Genomic DNA, 14,047 nt, shown 5'->3' on the forward strand with positions numbered 1-14,047 from the left:
TGAGCTACTGGTGAAATGTTTTTCTGAGAAGGTTTTATGTTTTCTGGTAATACATACTTGTTGTATGAGTAACTTTTCTACTATCCTCTGCACTGTGTATAAATTATTGCAGTTTTGTATAGTTTTTTCCTTTTAAAAACTATATCATTCTTCTCCATATATAGACTTGTGTGTTTGTAGCTGACAACTCTAGTATCATCCTAAGGGCATCTTTTAGGCCACATACAGCGTACAGCCACTCTGTAGCTTGCAGGGTCCTGTCTGCTTTTTCTGCCATTCAGCTGATCATCAGCTGGGTGGTGAGGAACAGATTGTTGCTGGTAACAGTGGGGGGAAAATAATCATAATGATCACTACAGTGGTACCTTGGCTCACGAACTTAATCCATTCCAGGACTCTGGTCATGACCCAAATTGGTCATAAGCCAAGTCAAATTTCCCCATAAGGGTCAATGTAAATAAGGTTAATCAGTTCTGTAACTCTTTCTACTCACAAAAGTTGAAGCAAAGTGACAAAGAATAACAAAGATCGTGGCCATCTCCCCCTCTCCCAGCAATCATGCGGGAGGGTGGGGGGAGACAGGCGTGATTGCGGGAGCGCTCTGGGTAGGGAACATGGGTGCGATAGCCACCTGATGCAGAGTTTGTGACCTGCGGCAAAATTTTTATGATTCTGTTCGCGACCTGATTTGGTCGTGAACTGAGGCGTTTGTGAGCTGAGGTACCACTGTATTGGGGTAAGTTCCTCTTTCCCTTTCAGTGATCCTGAGGCAATTACAGGAACAGGGCAACAGCCATTTTGATCAGGATTTCTGGGATGAGGATTACTCTTTTCCCCCAGTAAACCTATCCCCAGGTAGGTGGCTTGGCAGGTATGATTTTACCTGTTGGGATGAAGTGTGACTGTAGTACACTCTAGCAGAAAGAGCCTGATCTCAATGTACAGCAAGGGTGGGGTTTAAATTTCTCCATCCCTGCACACTGAAACCTCTATGAGTACACGTGTGTGTGCATGCATGTGTGCAGTCTTCAACCCAATTGTGAACGTGGGTTGCCACCAGAAAGAGCCCCCCCCCCAGATTCCCCTTGCCCAAAAAACCACCAGCTGAGAAAAACCCAAGGCTCCAGCCCACAAAAGAACCAAAGCTGGAGAACCTGATCCTAAAGATGGGCACAATCTGATGCAGAATAAATTCCCATCTAGTTGCATCAACCACACCATTATGCTTCCTCCTCCCTCCCAGTCAGTTTTCCTTGTGTGCCTTGACTTACTAGATTGTATGCCTCAAGGACATGGGTTGCCTTATTGACGTTGGTAAGCTGCTTTAAACACCCTATTTAGCTGAAGAGCCGAGTAAAAACGCTTTCTGTAAATAATGAAAGCTTACATAACCCAAGACAAGCCTTGCTGGATCAAGCGAAGGAGACCTCTATTGAACATTTTCTTCCCACCGTTGGTGAGCAACCAGGTGCTGCTTGTATTCTAGTCCGCTTTGTACTGCTTGGCGGCCGGTAGGTGGCGCCCAGTTGTGAGCGGGTCTGCCTCGCGCGTCGTTAAAAGGCCCGCTCCTGCGGCGCGAGTCTCGGCGAGTCTCCGTCGCTCATGCGCGGAAGAGACTCAGGCCGAGCGGAGCGGGGCGGGGCGAGCCAGCGGGAGGGAGTGGAAGGCCAGCCGCGAGCGCGTCGAAGCCGGCCAGGGGATTTTGGTTCTCGCCATGCAGCAAGCAGCGAAGAAGCCGCGCGGAGCAAGGCTGCTGGGAGGGGCCACCGGCGTTTTGTAGGCCATCCTGGTTGCGGCTGCGACGTGCCGGGCAAGGAGAGACTCTTTCCATGGGGCTAGGCGACTGGCTGGACGCCTTGTGCTGCTGTTGCTGCCGCCGCGGGAGATGTCTGGGGGATGCTTCGCGTCCGGAGAAGGAGCCCTTGGTCAGGTAAGAGACGGAGGGGATCCTTTTGAGCCTGTGCTCCAGCTGTTGTCCTCCAGGCTAAGACCGGCTTTTGCTTCCCGTGAGCTTAATTGTTGAACTTCAGAGAGGAGCTGGGAGACGGACGAGCCTTCCAAGGATACCCGGCTCCGTGGCCAAGTAGTTGCGCTGCCGCAGGCTGAGGTCAGAGGGGTGTGAGGGGCGCAGGGCTGTCCCGGGACATTTCGATATCCTGAACTGTCGGGTAATCCCCAGATCTCCTGCCCATTGTGTGAAAGGACACAAGAGCAGCCCTTTTGCAGCGTACCTGGGCAGTAGGGGCCAGGTACATCCTGATTGCATGCATCTGTGAAGTCTTCATGCATGGTGTAAAGCCAACACATGCACGCACGCCCCTTCATCTGCTTACAGTATGTGGCATTCAGAGGTACAGTGCCTCTGACCATGGGAGCTCTATTTCAGCTATCATGTCATGCCTCAGAGCTGTTGACAGATGTATTCCTGTAGGGGCAGTAGGAACAGCTGAATGGAATATAATGTAAGAAGAGGCCTGGTGGATCAGAGCAAGGCCCCATCTTATCCAGCAATTCTGTTTCCTAACAGTGCTCCCCCAGCTGCTTTCAGAAAACACTGAGGTGATGTCCAGCAAGATATTTGTGTACCATATAGGGCTGTACAGGTGAGCATGGCATGTGTTTACCCAATAAGGAGGGAACAGCATTTTGCGCATGATCAGAAGCCCTCTCTTAGCTTTCCATATGATATTAAGAACAGATGCTGGTTCATATGAAACTTTTAAAAAGTCCATTTCATCTCATCCAGGCAGTTGCTTGGAGCCTGCCAAAACACACAGCTAAATCACCATGAGCATACTCTTCTCCTTTGAAAGCCTACTTTTCCAACTCTGCTCTGCAGAGGATGCCTTGGTTTGCCCAGGCAATCTGGAGCTGATGATAAGTGCAAGAAGGCTGTGGGGAGAGGTCCTCATTGTTCAGTAACAGCTGCTTGCTTACATCTGGAGAGGATCCAGCTTTGTCAGATCACTCTACAAGTTACAGCCACCTTTAGGAGCCTGCTCTAAATTGTGTCATGTGGTGACTTGTGCAGTCAACTGTATATGTTTATACATGCACCATGGGGATCAGGCAGGTTTCTCCATACAAGCTCAAGTGTACTAATGTCTCACAAGAAAGGTCTACACTGGAATGGTGAAAATGGTTTCAGTGCCTTTGAGAATTGCTGTACCCGAGCAGCCTGCTACTTTACTGTAATGGCTTCCCTGTGGAGCTATTCCAATCTCTCTCTCTCTCCCCACCTCCCCCATCATATGGTTGCTATATTGTGTAGATTAACAGGTATGAGAGAGGCCTTTGTCCATGGAGAATTAGGCCTTGACAATTGCAAGTTGAAAGTATTGGGCCAATTGGGCATTTTCTGCTTCCAACTTTTTGGAATTACCTGCTATGACACACATTGGTTTAGCTCAGCTCAGCTGAAAGTACTGTAGATTTCCAGATGTTTTTCATTTAACTCCTAGCATCCTTGACCATTGGCTATTCTGGCAGTGCCTTTTGGGACTTGAAGTCCCAAAAATCTGGAGAGCGATGTTTTGCCTACTCCTGTGAAGAGAGGATAGAAACATAGAAACAGAGCTAGTCGGAAGGGGTCCCCTGGGCCATCTAGTCTGACCCCCAGCTCCAGCCGTCCCTGCTCATGACATGGCCACCATGTGCATGTCTAGCCTATCCTTGAGCAAGATAGCTAGGTACAGCATGTGTTGATCTGTGGGTGGATGCTGGCTGGGGAACTTTACAATGGTACAGTATCAGTGGGTTAGAGGGCTTTCTTGCTTCTTTCAAGTGTCATGGCTGAGTTGCTGAAAATCAATATCACATGTTATAATTGATCAGTGCTGGCCCTAAGTGTATTTGAACTTGCACTGAGCTTGATTTGCACAAATATCTAAAGCATACACCAACTGTAACTTAGCTTAGAGCTGCAGACTACAGCTTGGTTTACCCTAGGAGGGCTTCCTATGCTCACTCAATGACTCTTGATTTCAGTAAGACTCCTTCCAAGCAAGCATGAATAAGATGGCTGCTTGTATGGGACTATTCTATAGCCACACATTGTGGCTTAACAGGTAAGCTGCTCAGTCTAACCTTCTGGTATGTGGATGCTTGGTTCAGCTGGACATTGGGTCAAGTCATGCATTATGCTGGCATCTGGGGCAGGCATGGCTGGGCACCTCAACATGGGCTCACTGCATACCTGCCTCTCCTTTGGCCTCTCAGGTGGCAGGAGGAGCAGCAGTGGGTGCTTCTAGTGAGAAGGATCCCACTGCAGATGCCTTGTCCAAGAGCCCTCAAGACCCTCGCCGTGCTACCGGCTGCACTTCAGGGCAGAAAGCACAGCCTGAGCTTTCACACTCAGGAGACGGTCTGTAGTGCAGAGCTTTCATATTTTTAACATTTTAGGACCCCAACTTTGAAAGTCAGAAATAGTGCGACAAGTTGTAATTAAGATTTGCTAATTTGTACAGCAAACCACACAAAGATTAAGCTTTTCAGAGCTGCAGCTGAGTGTGATTTTTGACTGAATGTAGAGCAGTTGTGCTGTGGCACTGGCTCCCAGGACTGTGCACAGAGATGGCACACAGTGGGATATACTTGCCTTTCACAGTAACTAATCTGGTCTGTGCTTGTTTTCATTTAGCACATCTATATCTGGCCTTTCTTTCATGACTGAATTTAAGATGGTATGCATGGGCCTCCCACATGGTCTCCCTCCAGGCACTGTCCCGATCCAGTTCTTCGCTTTAGTAAAGCAGCTGCATCATTTGCTCCTTGACTTTGTCCTGGGACCTGGAGCCAGACCATCAGCTGTAAACAGCATGACAATGTGCCACTGCTCTTCTCCAATCCACAGAATTTGCAACAAGTGGGGAAGAACAGGATTTCTGTTTTGCTTGCTGTGTGCAGGATGGTACCTCAGCTTCAGCAGGAAATGCTATGGTTTTTGCCATAAGCTTCAGCCAAAACCCATCCACAGGATGTGGCTGTAAATGTTGTTTGCAAATCTCAAAGCCTGTTGATACTTTCACACAATAATCTTTCTTATTTATTTTATCTTTGTTTCTTTTGGGGTGTGGGGGGATACTACTTTGGACTAAAAAACCCACTAACAACAAAGTAATTTGTTGGTGGAAGGGGATTTTTCTGCATTTGACTTTTATTTCTCATATTATGAAATCCTGTGGCTTCCACAGGTGTTATTAATGCATCCTGCTATGATGTCATGCTGCATGCCAAAGTTGGATTTGTTCCTTCTTGTCATTTGGGACAGAACAGATTCCTAATGTCAGAATACAGCCTCTTCCAACTGAGAGCCTAGCACTCCTTAAACAATAAGCATTAAAGGTCAAATCAGCTGAATAAACCCTTCTTAGCATGTGGATTAAAGCCGTTTGGGTAATGATGTTTATCTGCTAATTGAACATATGTATTATGCATTTGCTCAGTCTAATGCTTTAAAGTATTGCCATACATATAGTTTAATGTGTCTAGTCTATTCTTACTTCTGTAAAAGTTGCATTGAGCTCCTTGTGGCAAAAAGGCAGGGCATACAGTAAGTGGTAAAATTTGAAAAGACACAGAGCTTCTGTTTGCTCTGGCCTGGATTCGTCTTAAGGCTGGCCATCCATCATAAATATCTACATAACAATATGGGCTACTTCAGGCTGCATGTCAGGACAGGACCTGAGTGACCCTACAAGTGCTTAAGGAGCAGGAACTCCTTTGCAGGGAACAGCTGAGGAGTGATGAGGGCGCATAATGCATGCACCGCATTGCTGCTCTGTGCTGCAGCAACAGGAGTTATCTTGGTGACATCATCCGCTCTGGCTCCTGTATCCTAGTTCCTACCTGCCTCACTCTGACCTGTTCATGCTTCAGTCCTTGTCTCTGGGCGGACCCTGCCTTTCCAGGTACCTACACCCCTCCTCCCTGAGCTTGCCTGCTCCAGGACATTATTGTCTTGGAGCAGGCATGTTGACTCTTGGCCTGTGCTCTTGGCCTGTGAGATCTTGGATTGTGGTGCCCGAATCTTTATCTGCCTGACTTGACTCTGGACTGTTTCACAAATGTGCCTCTTGCTTCTGGTTTTCTGAATCCAGTGCAGGACTGCCCTACACTTGTGCTCTGTGTGTTCCCAACATAGTTTCCTGTAGCCCATGCCCTGGACTTTACACCTTAGGAATTTCCCATGAGGAAATTGTGGTAGGAAAGAACATACTTGTAAGAACCATTGAGGATGCTCACATGCATGCCCTTAAGGTAAAGGTGAAATAAATATGCAGATGGGTGCACCTCTGGATGTGTTTCCTGCATATTTTCCCATGTTTAAAAGGGACTGTTAGATTTAACGTCATGCTCTACCAGAAATGTTTGCACTGGATATTTACCATAGTAGCTCTTTTGTGTATAAAGAGACATGATTATTTGATATACCTTTGAGCAACCTGTCCTTCTTGCCTCCTTGTAGCAGGAAACTTGACAGGTTATGGATGTATAGATTTAAAGACTTGAGTTGTGGGTTAAAACAAGTTGTGTATTTCTTCCAGATGCCCTGGTAGCTAAGTCAGAAGATTTATGTACAGCATCTTTCTTTAGTAGCACTTCCAGGTACTGATCTAGTTACTTAACAATGGCTTTACACAGGAAATCCTATAGAGGAATTGCAGTATAAGTGGCTACTGCAGAACGGTAAGCAGTGGTGTTCAAAATTAAACTGGGCTAAAAGAGGGACAAACACTGCTAAAAGCCAGTGCGTGACTTTTAAAGATATGTAAGCACTGTACAGTTGAACATGCTTTTCCAGGCAAGCAGGTTTGTTTCCAGGTATTGAAGTCCTAAACTTTAAAATAAAGGTACTAGAATTGGTTGAGTGAGTAGTGATGTGGTCGAGATGACTTTAGCTTACCCGATTGCAAAGTACTGAGTGTGCAAGCCTCACTCAGTTTGATTTTTAAAAATGTGTTAAAGAGGTCACTGCAGACAGAAATTTAACTGTTTTCAGTAATGGTGCAGATGGTCTTGTGCCTGGCAGTTTTTATTTTGGAGGCAGCATTGTTTCCTGTGTGACATGCAATAGAAATATATGTTTTTAATCAAACCCTTCCTTTATATGTAGAGTTTTGCAGCTTTAATTCATAAGAAATGATTGATTAAAATTTACATGACTAATCAACTAGATCTCTTTAATTGGGTGATAGTCTCACTAAGGATATGGGTAGGTACAATGTTGTGCTGCACCTTATTTACCCTTGCAGCTAGCCTATGAATTAAGTTCCTTTCATTCCTCTTAAATGTGTGAGGCCTTCTGAAATTGGATTACTATAATTGACTTTTTAAAAAGCATCCTAAATGGTCCTGAGTAATTGAAGTAGTCCATTAAAATAGAAATGCTTCATCACTTCAGTCCTGCTATGTTCCAAAGTTTCACAATCTGTGAAGAAATTATCATGGCAGCACAACCTAAATGAATTGTTTAGCATTTAATCAAACCCATATAAATGGTTTGTGCTAATCCAAACCATTATGTCTAAAAGTATTGCCAATATCTGACTGTGGAAATTGACTGTGTGTTGATTCATATTCTCAAAGTGACCACAAATAGAAAGTATTCAGGCTTCTAATTGCACAGTGTCTTTAAATATGTAGGAAAGTGAAACATCAATTTTCAACACTTGTCAGTGAAAGATCAGCTGTACAGGGTCCCCATGGCTTCCATTTTCTTCAATTCTCTGTGGGAGAAGAAGGCTTAAGCAAGTCTGTATTGTGTGAGAAGTGTGTCCTAAATGGGCTGATAATGTGTCTTGCCACAATAGTATTGACTAAAGGAAAACCTTGCCTGCTCCTTTTTAGAAGTATAACAGTAGCGTTGGTGTCTGTCATCATGAGTACACCTAATACTTTCAAGGAGTCATGTGAAGACTACTTCAAAGAAGTTATTTCTAGTATCCTAAATTGGCAGCTGTGTTGCATTCATTTTTAGAACCACTGGCTTTCTTGTGCTGATCATCAACAGCTTTCCGGAATCCAGTCCTAAACTGACTCATGATCTTGAAGCTTAGTGCCACTGATTGCAATTGTTCTCCTGTTTGCCTGCAACACGGCAATTCAGATTAGGACTATGGTGCTGGAAAGGATGTAAAACCTCTTCCACACAACATTTTCCTCCTAAAATGTTCAAAACTAATATTTGCCTTGGAGGGCGTTCAGATGAGGGCCTCATTCACAGAATTTTGCTGGTGGTCTAGATGTCATTGTCATCACTTGAAATCCTCTTATCTTCCCACCACTATTTTCATCTTTTTTCTTACTGTGTAAAATCTGTTAAGGAAAACAAATGAAATAGCAGCACAGTACCTTCTGATTCTTCGCTTTAAGAGCCCTCCTTTTGGAAGCACCCTAGATAGCTTTAATGCTTAATGTTTTCCCCTGTGGGCAACTTGGACTAGGGAGTGACATCCTTATTTGGGGAAAACTGTAAGGTTCCTGCTTGAATACCTCCTCCTGAAGCTGCTATGCACACTTAGTAAAATGCAGATGATCCTATTCACAGACTGCATCTCATCAACTTTGGCCCTTATGAGCCCTATTCCTTGGGCCAAGTTTGGGCCGTCCTTTAAGAATATGGAAGGCTACTGTAAAGCAGTGGGTCTCAGTCTTTTGAGCTTGATCCTTCCTCCTTCTATACACTTCCTTCCAGTCCCTCCACCTGCCAAATCTCCACTCACAGCCATCTCTTCAGCATGGGTATGGAAGCATAGAATATATCTGGCCAGGGCAACTTATTTTATATTGTTATTTTTTGCATTTTAACTTAATGTTTGTATTTTACAAACATTTTAATTTAATGTTATAATTTAATGTTTGTATTTTTTTAACTTAATGTTGTAAGCCGCCCCGAGGCTCCAGCAAATGGGGCGGCATAAAAATGTTTTAATAAATAAATAAATAAATAAATCGAATATTTACACGGGCCTGCCACCCACTTCTGTTCGCATGAAAGGCTCTGTGGGTTGGGTTGGGGTGGGTTGGGATGCTTGTCCAGCTGCCATTGTGGGGGGGGGGGGGGGACTCAAATGGATCTTCTTGGACTTGCTCTTGAAAGCAGCCAGCTAGAAAAGTGCTGAGGAGCTACTGTGGCTAGAAGACGCTTCTTCCATGTTCCCTGCCTGTTCACAGTTGCCATGTTTAGCATAACAGTTGTCGTAGCTTCAGTGTTTCTGTCTTTGTGCCAGTTTCCTTTCTGCCCCACAGCTTTGTCACCCCACACCCCACTTTCTTGGTATTTTGTGCCTCCCTGGGGGCTTGCTGCTCCTAAATTTAAAATTTTAAGGTAAAACAGACTGGATGAAATGATGCAGTTTCATATTAACCATGAGCTGAGTTTATTTCTACATATTCCAAGTTGTTCCAGAAAGAGGGCTGCTTGGCAAAGATGAACTGTATATATGTTAGCATAGCTCTCTTCCACTCCTTTCAACGGTCTCGTCTTGCTACATCTTTCGAGAAATTAAGTCTTTGTTCATGCTTCTGTTCAACCAAAAACTCTTTGAACCACAACAGGAAGAAAACAAATCTTTTGCATGGAGATATATTGACTGGTATGAAGTTAATCCAGAGCAGTGTTTCAGACTTCATTTTGTAAGGAAGCAAACCCTGGTGCAACTCCCAGCATCCCTTCAGCTAGCCATCTCCAAGGATGCATAGGATTGATTGCATTTTAAGCTCTTTTTCTTTAGTAGGGTTTAGTTTGATAAGGCTCACACCGGCATTCTATGCTGTTTCTTCTGTGATCGGTGAGAAGGGTTTTCACAGTATTAGACCAAGGGGATATGGGATAGTGACAGCCTATCATTTCAGTTTGAGGAAAGTTGTCTGTCCTAGCTTTAACATGTTGACTTGGATTGTTCCTAGTAATTTGGCCCCCACTTTGCTCGGCTTGATTCTAGCACTGCTTAACAGTTCTATAATGATGCATTTATGAGGAATATGGATAGTCCAGGCTTGGCTGGTGAAGGGGGAAGGGTCTGGCTGGAGGCATTAGCTGAAGATTGGAAGTGTTGGTGAGTTTGCATTGATGACAACGTTTTGTTCTGCTTGGACAGGGCTTTATTTTTCAGTACATTTAGCAACTTCACATAGTCTTAAGTTAATGTTGTCTAACATGTGCTTATGGTTCTATGCTAACCCATTCATTTCCAAACAATCCTGGAGCAGTTGCAGTCCTGTCCACACTGCATGGCTAACCATGGTTTCTGCTAACTATGAAAACATGGCTTGAGATTCTAAATGCGCAGGAGAAACATGGTTTACCTGCTAGCATTTCTGTCTCTGCTCTCCCAATTCTTTGATGCAAAGGCTTTCAAGGAGCAGAGTAACAACCAAGGCAGTTAAGAGTACAAGGAAACCATGATTTGCCAATCATGTCTGACCATGGTCTGGGATTCTGGTTTAATGGATGAATGGTCAGCTCAGACATTGCAGCATATCATCTTAAGTCTGGTTTGGTAGGATGTCCTGCATATGCCATAATGTGTTTCTGTCTTTGGCTAACTGTATAGATAATCAGTGCAGTAATCACCCCCCTCCCAACCAACATCTTTTAGAAGAAATATTTTACACTTATGGTGTAAGATTAGTCCCTCTTCCAGGAACTCTAAGTGGCTCTTCAAACTTACATTGGCTATCTGCGTTCAGGTGCAATCCAGAATTGGTTTGTGCCAAGTAACCATTTTTTCCTTAGAGAAACTTATTACCTGTACCTTTTACTACCTCAGTGGTTTCCTACAAGCAATTATTTTACTTGCTTTGCCCCATGGCTTGCTTTCTTATACTTTTTAAGGTGAAAATATGGAAGCAGATATTTGTAATACCTGCCCTTAATACCATGGATCAATGCCTTGGCACCTCCACTTAGATTGCATATCACAGGTTTTTTCTGTATGTTGGGTTCAGTTACTCTAAAATTGCCTGTACTGCATGGGCTTCTAAAGCAGGGTATGCTACTGAGATGGCTAGAATTGCTTCCAAAGAACAGTTGAAACAGAATATTGACTGTCATAATGCCTCTGGTAGTATTTTTGTTGGGAAACTGTAGCTGAAATATACACAGGGTATATATTATAATATATTATATATAGACTGGTGCCAGTTATGTGACAGGAGAAAGGGTGGGGTTAAGGTTAGGGTTTTGTGCATGTCCATTTTAAGTTGTATCTAGAACTAAGCACTGTTTAAGTTTTGAAAAACTGGGTTCTTCAGGTTGAATCATGAAGCGCCCTAACATACATACATGTTGTCCACAAAGAGAATTTCTAGAAGACACCCTCTCTATAAAAGGCCCATGGTAATCGAAATGGGGGAAGCTGGAGCTTGTGCTGTAGTGGGGAAAAGTTGGCAGCACAGTTCTTGTACCAGAAGCCTAATAGCCCTGAAAGAGTAAAGTTTTACAAAATACTTAGTGAGAAAAAGGATTCAGGCTACTTGGCACTCCCCTCCCCACCAACCTCCATGTCAACCAAAGTTGAGATGATTCACAGTTATAAACAAGCTCACCAACAGAAAAATGTTTGTATCTCTCCTAGTAGGAGATAGGTGCAACCACTTTAGTATAAAAAGCAGCTGTGTGTTTAAGGGCTTTCCAAAGGGTTACAATAAGAATAAAAAATGTATTGTTTGTTGCCTTGCATATTGAAGTATAATCTCACTCTCTGCCTGCAGCCAAATAAAGATAATGCACACCTTCATTCTTAGGACTTAATAGAGTCATCAGCCTAACTTGGAGAAATAGTATATCATTTTCCTGCACAAGGAATGAAACAAAAGTGGTGTTCGTGCAAGTCAAACTTCTTATACAGTGCCATGAGATATAAATACTGTGTGCTTCTTTTCTTTTTTCATTTCTTTTGTGTCTTTGGTTCCTTTCAGCCAAACCCTATGGGGGTGGGGTCAACTTTTGGCCCACTGATGTTTTGGTCCACAAAACATCAGCCCTAGCCAGCACAGCCAGTGGTGAGGGATAGAGGAGTTGTAGGCCACACATCTGGAAAACCCCCAATTACTTGCCCCTGTCCTGTTAGCTCATGATGCAGTTGTGATGCAGCCACTTTCATATTACAAAGCACAAAATCACTTCATTCTGTTAATATGTTCAAGGAGGTAGGAGAAAAAAGGAGTCCGGGGTGTCTGGGGGACTCACAGTAAACCAGGACTTTATCTGTGGTCTGTCTCCTCTGTGAGCAGGCTTGCAGAGGTAGGTAGAATACTCCTGCCATCAAGCACATTTCCGTGGGCCTAGTTCTTATGGTCAAATTGGATTAAATTGTAGGAGATCTCTGCGAGGAGGTGGGTTATGCCACCTTGACAGCGGCAATTATAGCTGCTGGGGGCCTGATTTAGACTGGGGTTTCAGCTCTGGGGGCAGTGGTTAAGAATTAGTCCCATGCCATTTTTTTTCTAAGACCTTGCAGTAGGAGTGGGGTACATCAGATATTGACTTTCCTGTGTAAAATGTATTTTTCTCCCTCACTCTGTGGGCAGTCATTACTTCATAGTAGCTCTCTGAGGACTAGGGATCCATAGGCCGGTCTACCACAAATAGAGGCAAGTAATCCAGCTAAATATCTTCCCTTTGTATAGTGTAGACTTGTAAAAAAAAACAAAACCTAGTGGTGCTAGCAATTCATATAGTTTGCACCAGTATTCATAACTGGATTACTAATATGGTTTCAACTTCTTTTTTTTATTGCACTTCAGTAATAACAACCCTTATGCTTCATTTGGAGCAACACAGGCATGGGATGAAGAGAAGAACCTGTGGAGTGCCCCTCATGACATCTCCCACACAGAAGCAGATGATGACCGGATACTGTATAATCTAATTGTGGTTAGAGATAAACTGGACAAAGATTCTGAGGTAAGGCTCATGTGCAGACACTGATGCTTCTATGAATAGGTGGCCGTAATCCTGAAAACGCTGACCACAAACCTGTTGATTGACTTATATACCATCTAATTATTTATAATTTCTCGAGGGACGAGAGGTTCAGTTCAAACCGTTCTATTCCAACAATCATCGTGCTGGCTGCTCCTGATTTTTAGTTACCAGATGCCCAAAATAAAGTCTGTCCTTTCTGTTTACATAAAAAGACAAAATATAAAAATATGTATTAAATCCATTATTGCAACCATAAGATAGTCGATGCACTGCTGCTTGCTTGTTCTGCCCCTTGCCCCAGAATATCTGAACATTGCATTTAATTTGCATGTTCATCTCTTCAGCGGTAAACCATATGGAATAATGAAAATGTCTAATTCAATTAAGTAAAACAGTTTCTGAGGTACAATCGGTGCTTTTTTTGTCATAGAACGCACCGGAACAGAGTTCTGGCACCTTTTTTCGACAGATTTTCCAAGTTTTAAAAGTAACTTTTGAAAATTTGATGTTTGGTCCACGTGGATTTGAATTGCCCTGTTGAGCGTTACCGGCCGGCGGCAAAATCATTAAAACGGTGCATGCGGGCTGCTTGTGCGTTGAGTCTGATGCATGCGTACTTCGTCCACGCTGGTTTGTGATGGCGCTGCTTGACTTGTGGTACTGCTTGGCTTGTGATTCCTTGTGTGGTCGTGCGCTGAGTGCTTACTGCGGGTGGCAACCGTTATGTTTCGTTACACAACTGAAGTGTGTGGGTGTATGTACAGTGATTGACTACGTGCGAAAGGTAAATAATTTCATGAGTTCTGGCACCTTTTTTCTTACAAAAAAAAGCACTGGGTACAATGAATAATGTTTCATAAATTATACTTATCTCCAGACTGTCCTGAAATGAAGGGTGCTGAGAGGTTATCAGTTGTAACCACATCATTTGCTTTCAGTTTACAGTGATTAAATGCTTCCTCTTTATATACAGGCTTATAAAGATTAACCCACTATCAACACCAATAAAACAACACTAATTAAGCATGGTGAATAACTGTGAAGCACTTTGTTGCAGTGTTTGCAGTGTGTGTACATGTGTATCATTCTCTCTCTCTCTCTCTCTCTCTCTCTCTC

At 43.7% G+C, this 14,047-nt stretch overlaps 1 protein-coding gene across 8 annotated transcripts in view; it reads left to right on the forward strand.

Annotated features, from left to right (window-relative positions):
* Positions 1–14,047, forward strand: part of MREG (melanoregulin) — a 40,680-nt gene that overhangs the window by 5,599 nt on the left and 21,034 nt on the right. For 2 of the 8 annotated variants that reach the window (XM_044431700.1, XM_044431701.1), the window contains exons 2-4: positions 760–1,930; positions 2,528–2,603; positions 12,751–12,910. In XM_044431700.1, the coding sequence (XP_044287635.1) occupies positions 1,897–1,930; positions 2,528–2,603; positions 12,751–12,910 (270 nt within the window). In that variant the 5' untranslated portion in view covers positions 760–1,896. Of the gene's footprint in view, positions 1–759; positions 1,931–2,527; positions 2,604–3,987; positions 4,068–12,750; positions 12,911–14,047 lie in introns of those variants that run through there. The other 6 variants (XM_044431702.1, XM_044431703.1, XM_044431705.1 and 3 more) reach the window with 6 other exon arrangements.

The sequence above is a fragment of the Varanus komodoensis genome, unplaced genomic scaffold (assembly GCF_004798865.1).
Source record: "Varanus komodoensis strain SLA01 unplaced genomic scaffold, ASM479886v1 scaffold23, whole genome shotgun sequence".
Taxonomy (NCBI): domain Eukaryota; kingdom Metazoa; phylum Chordata; class Lepidosauria; order Squamata; family Varanidae; genus Varanus; species Varanus komodoensis.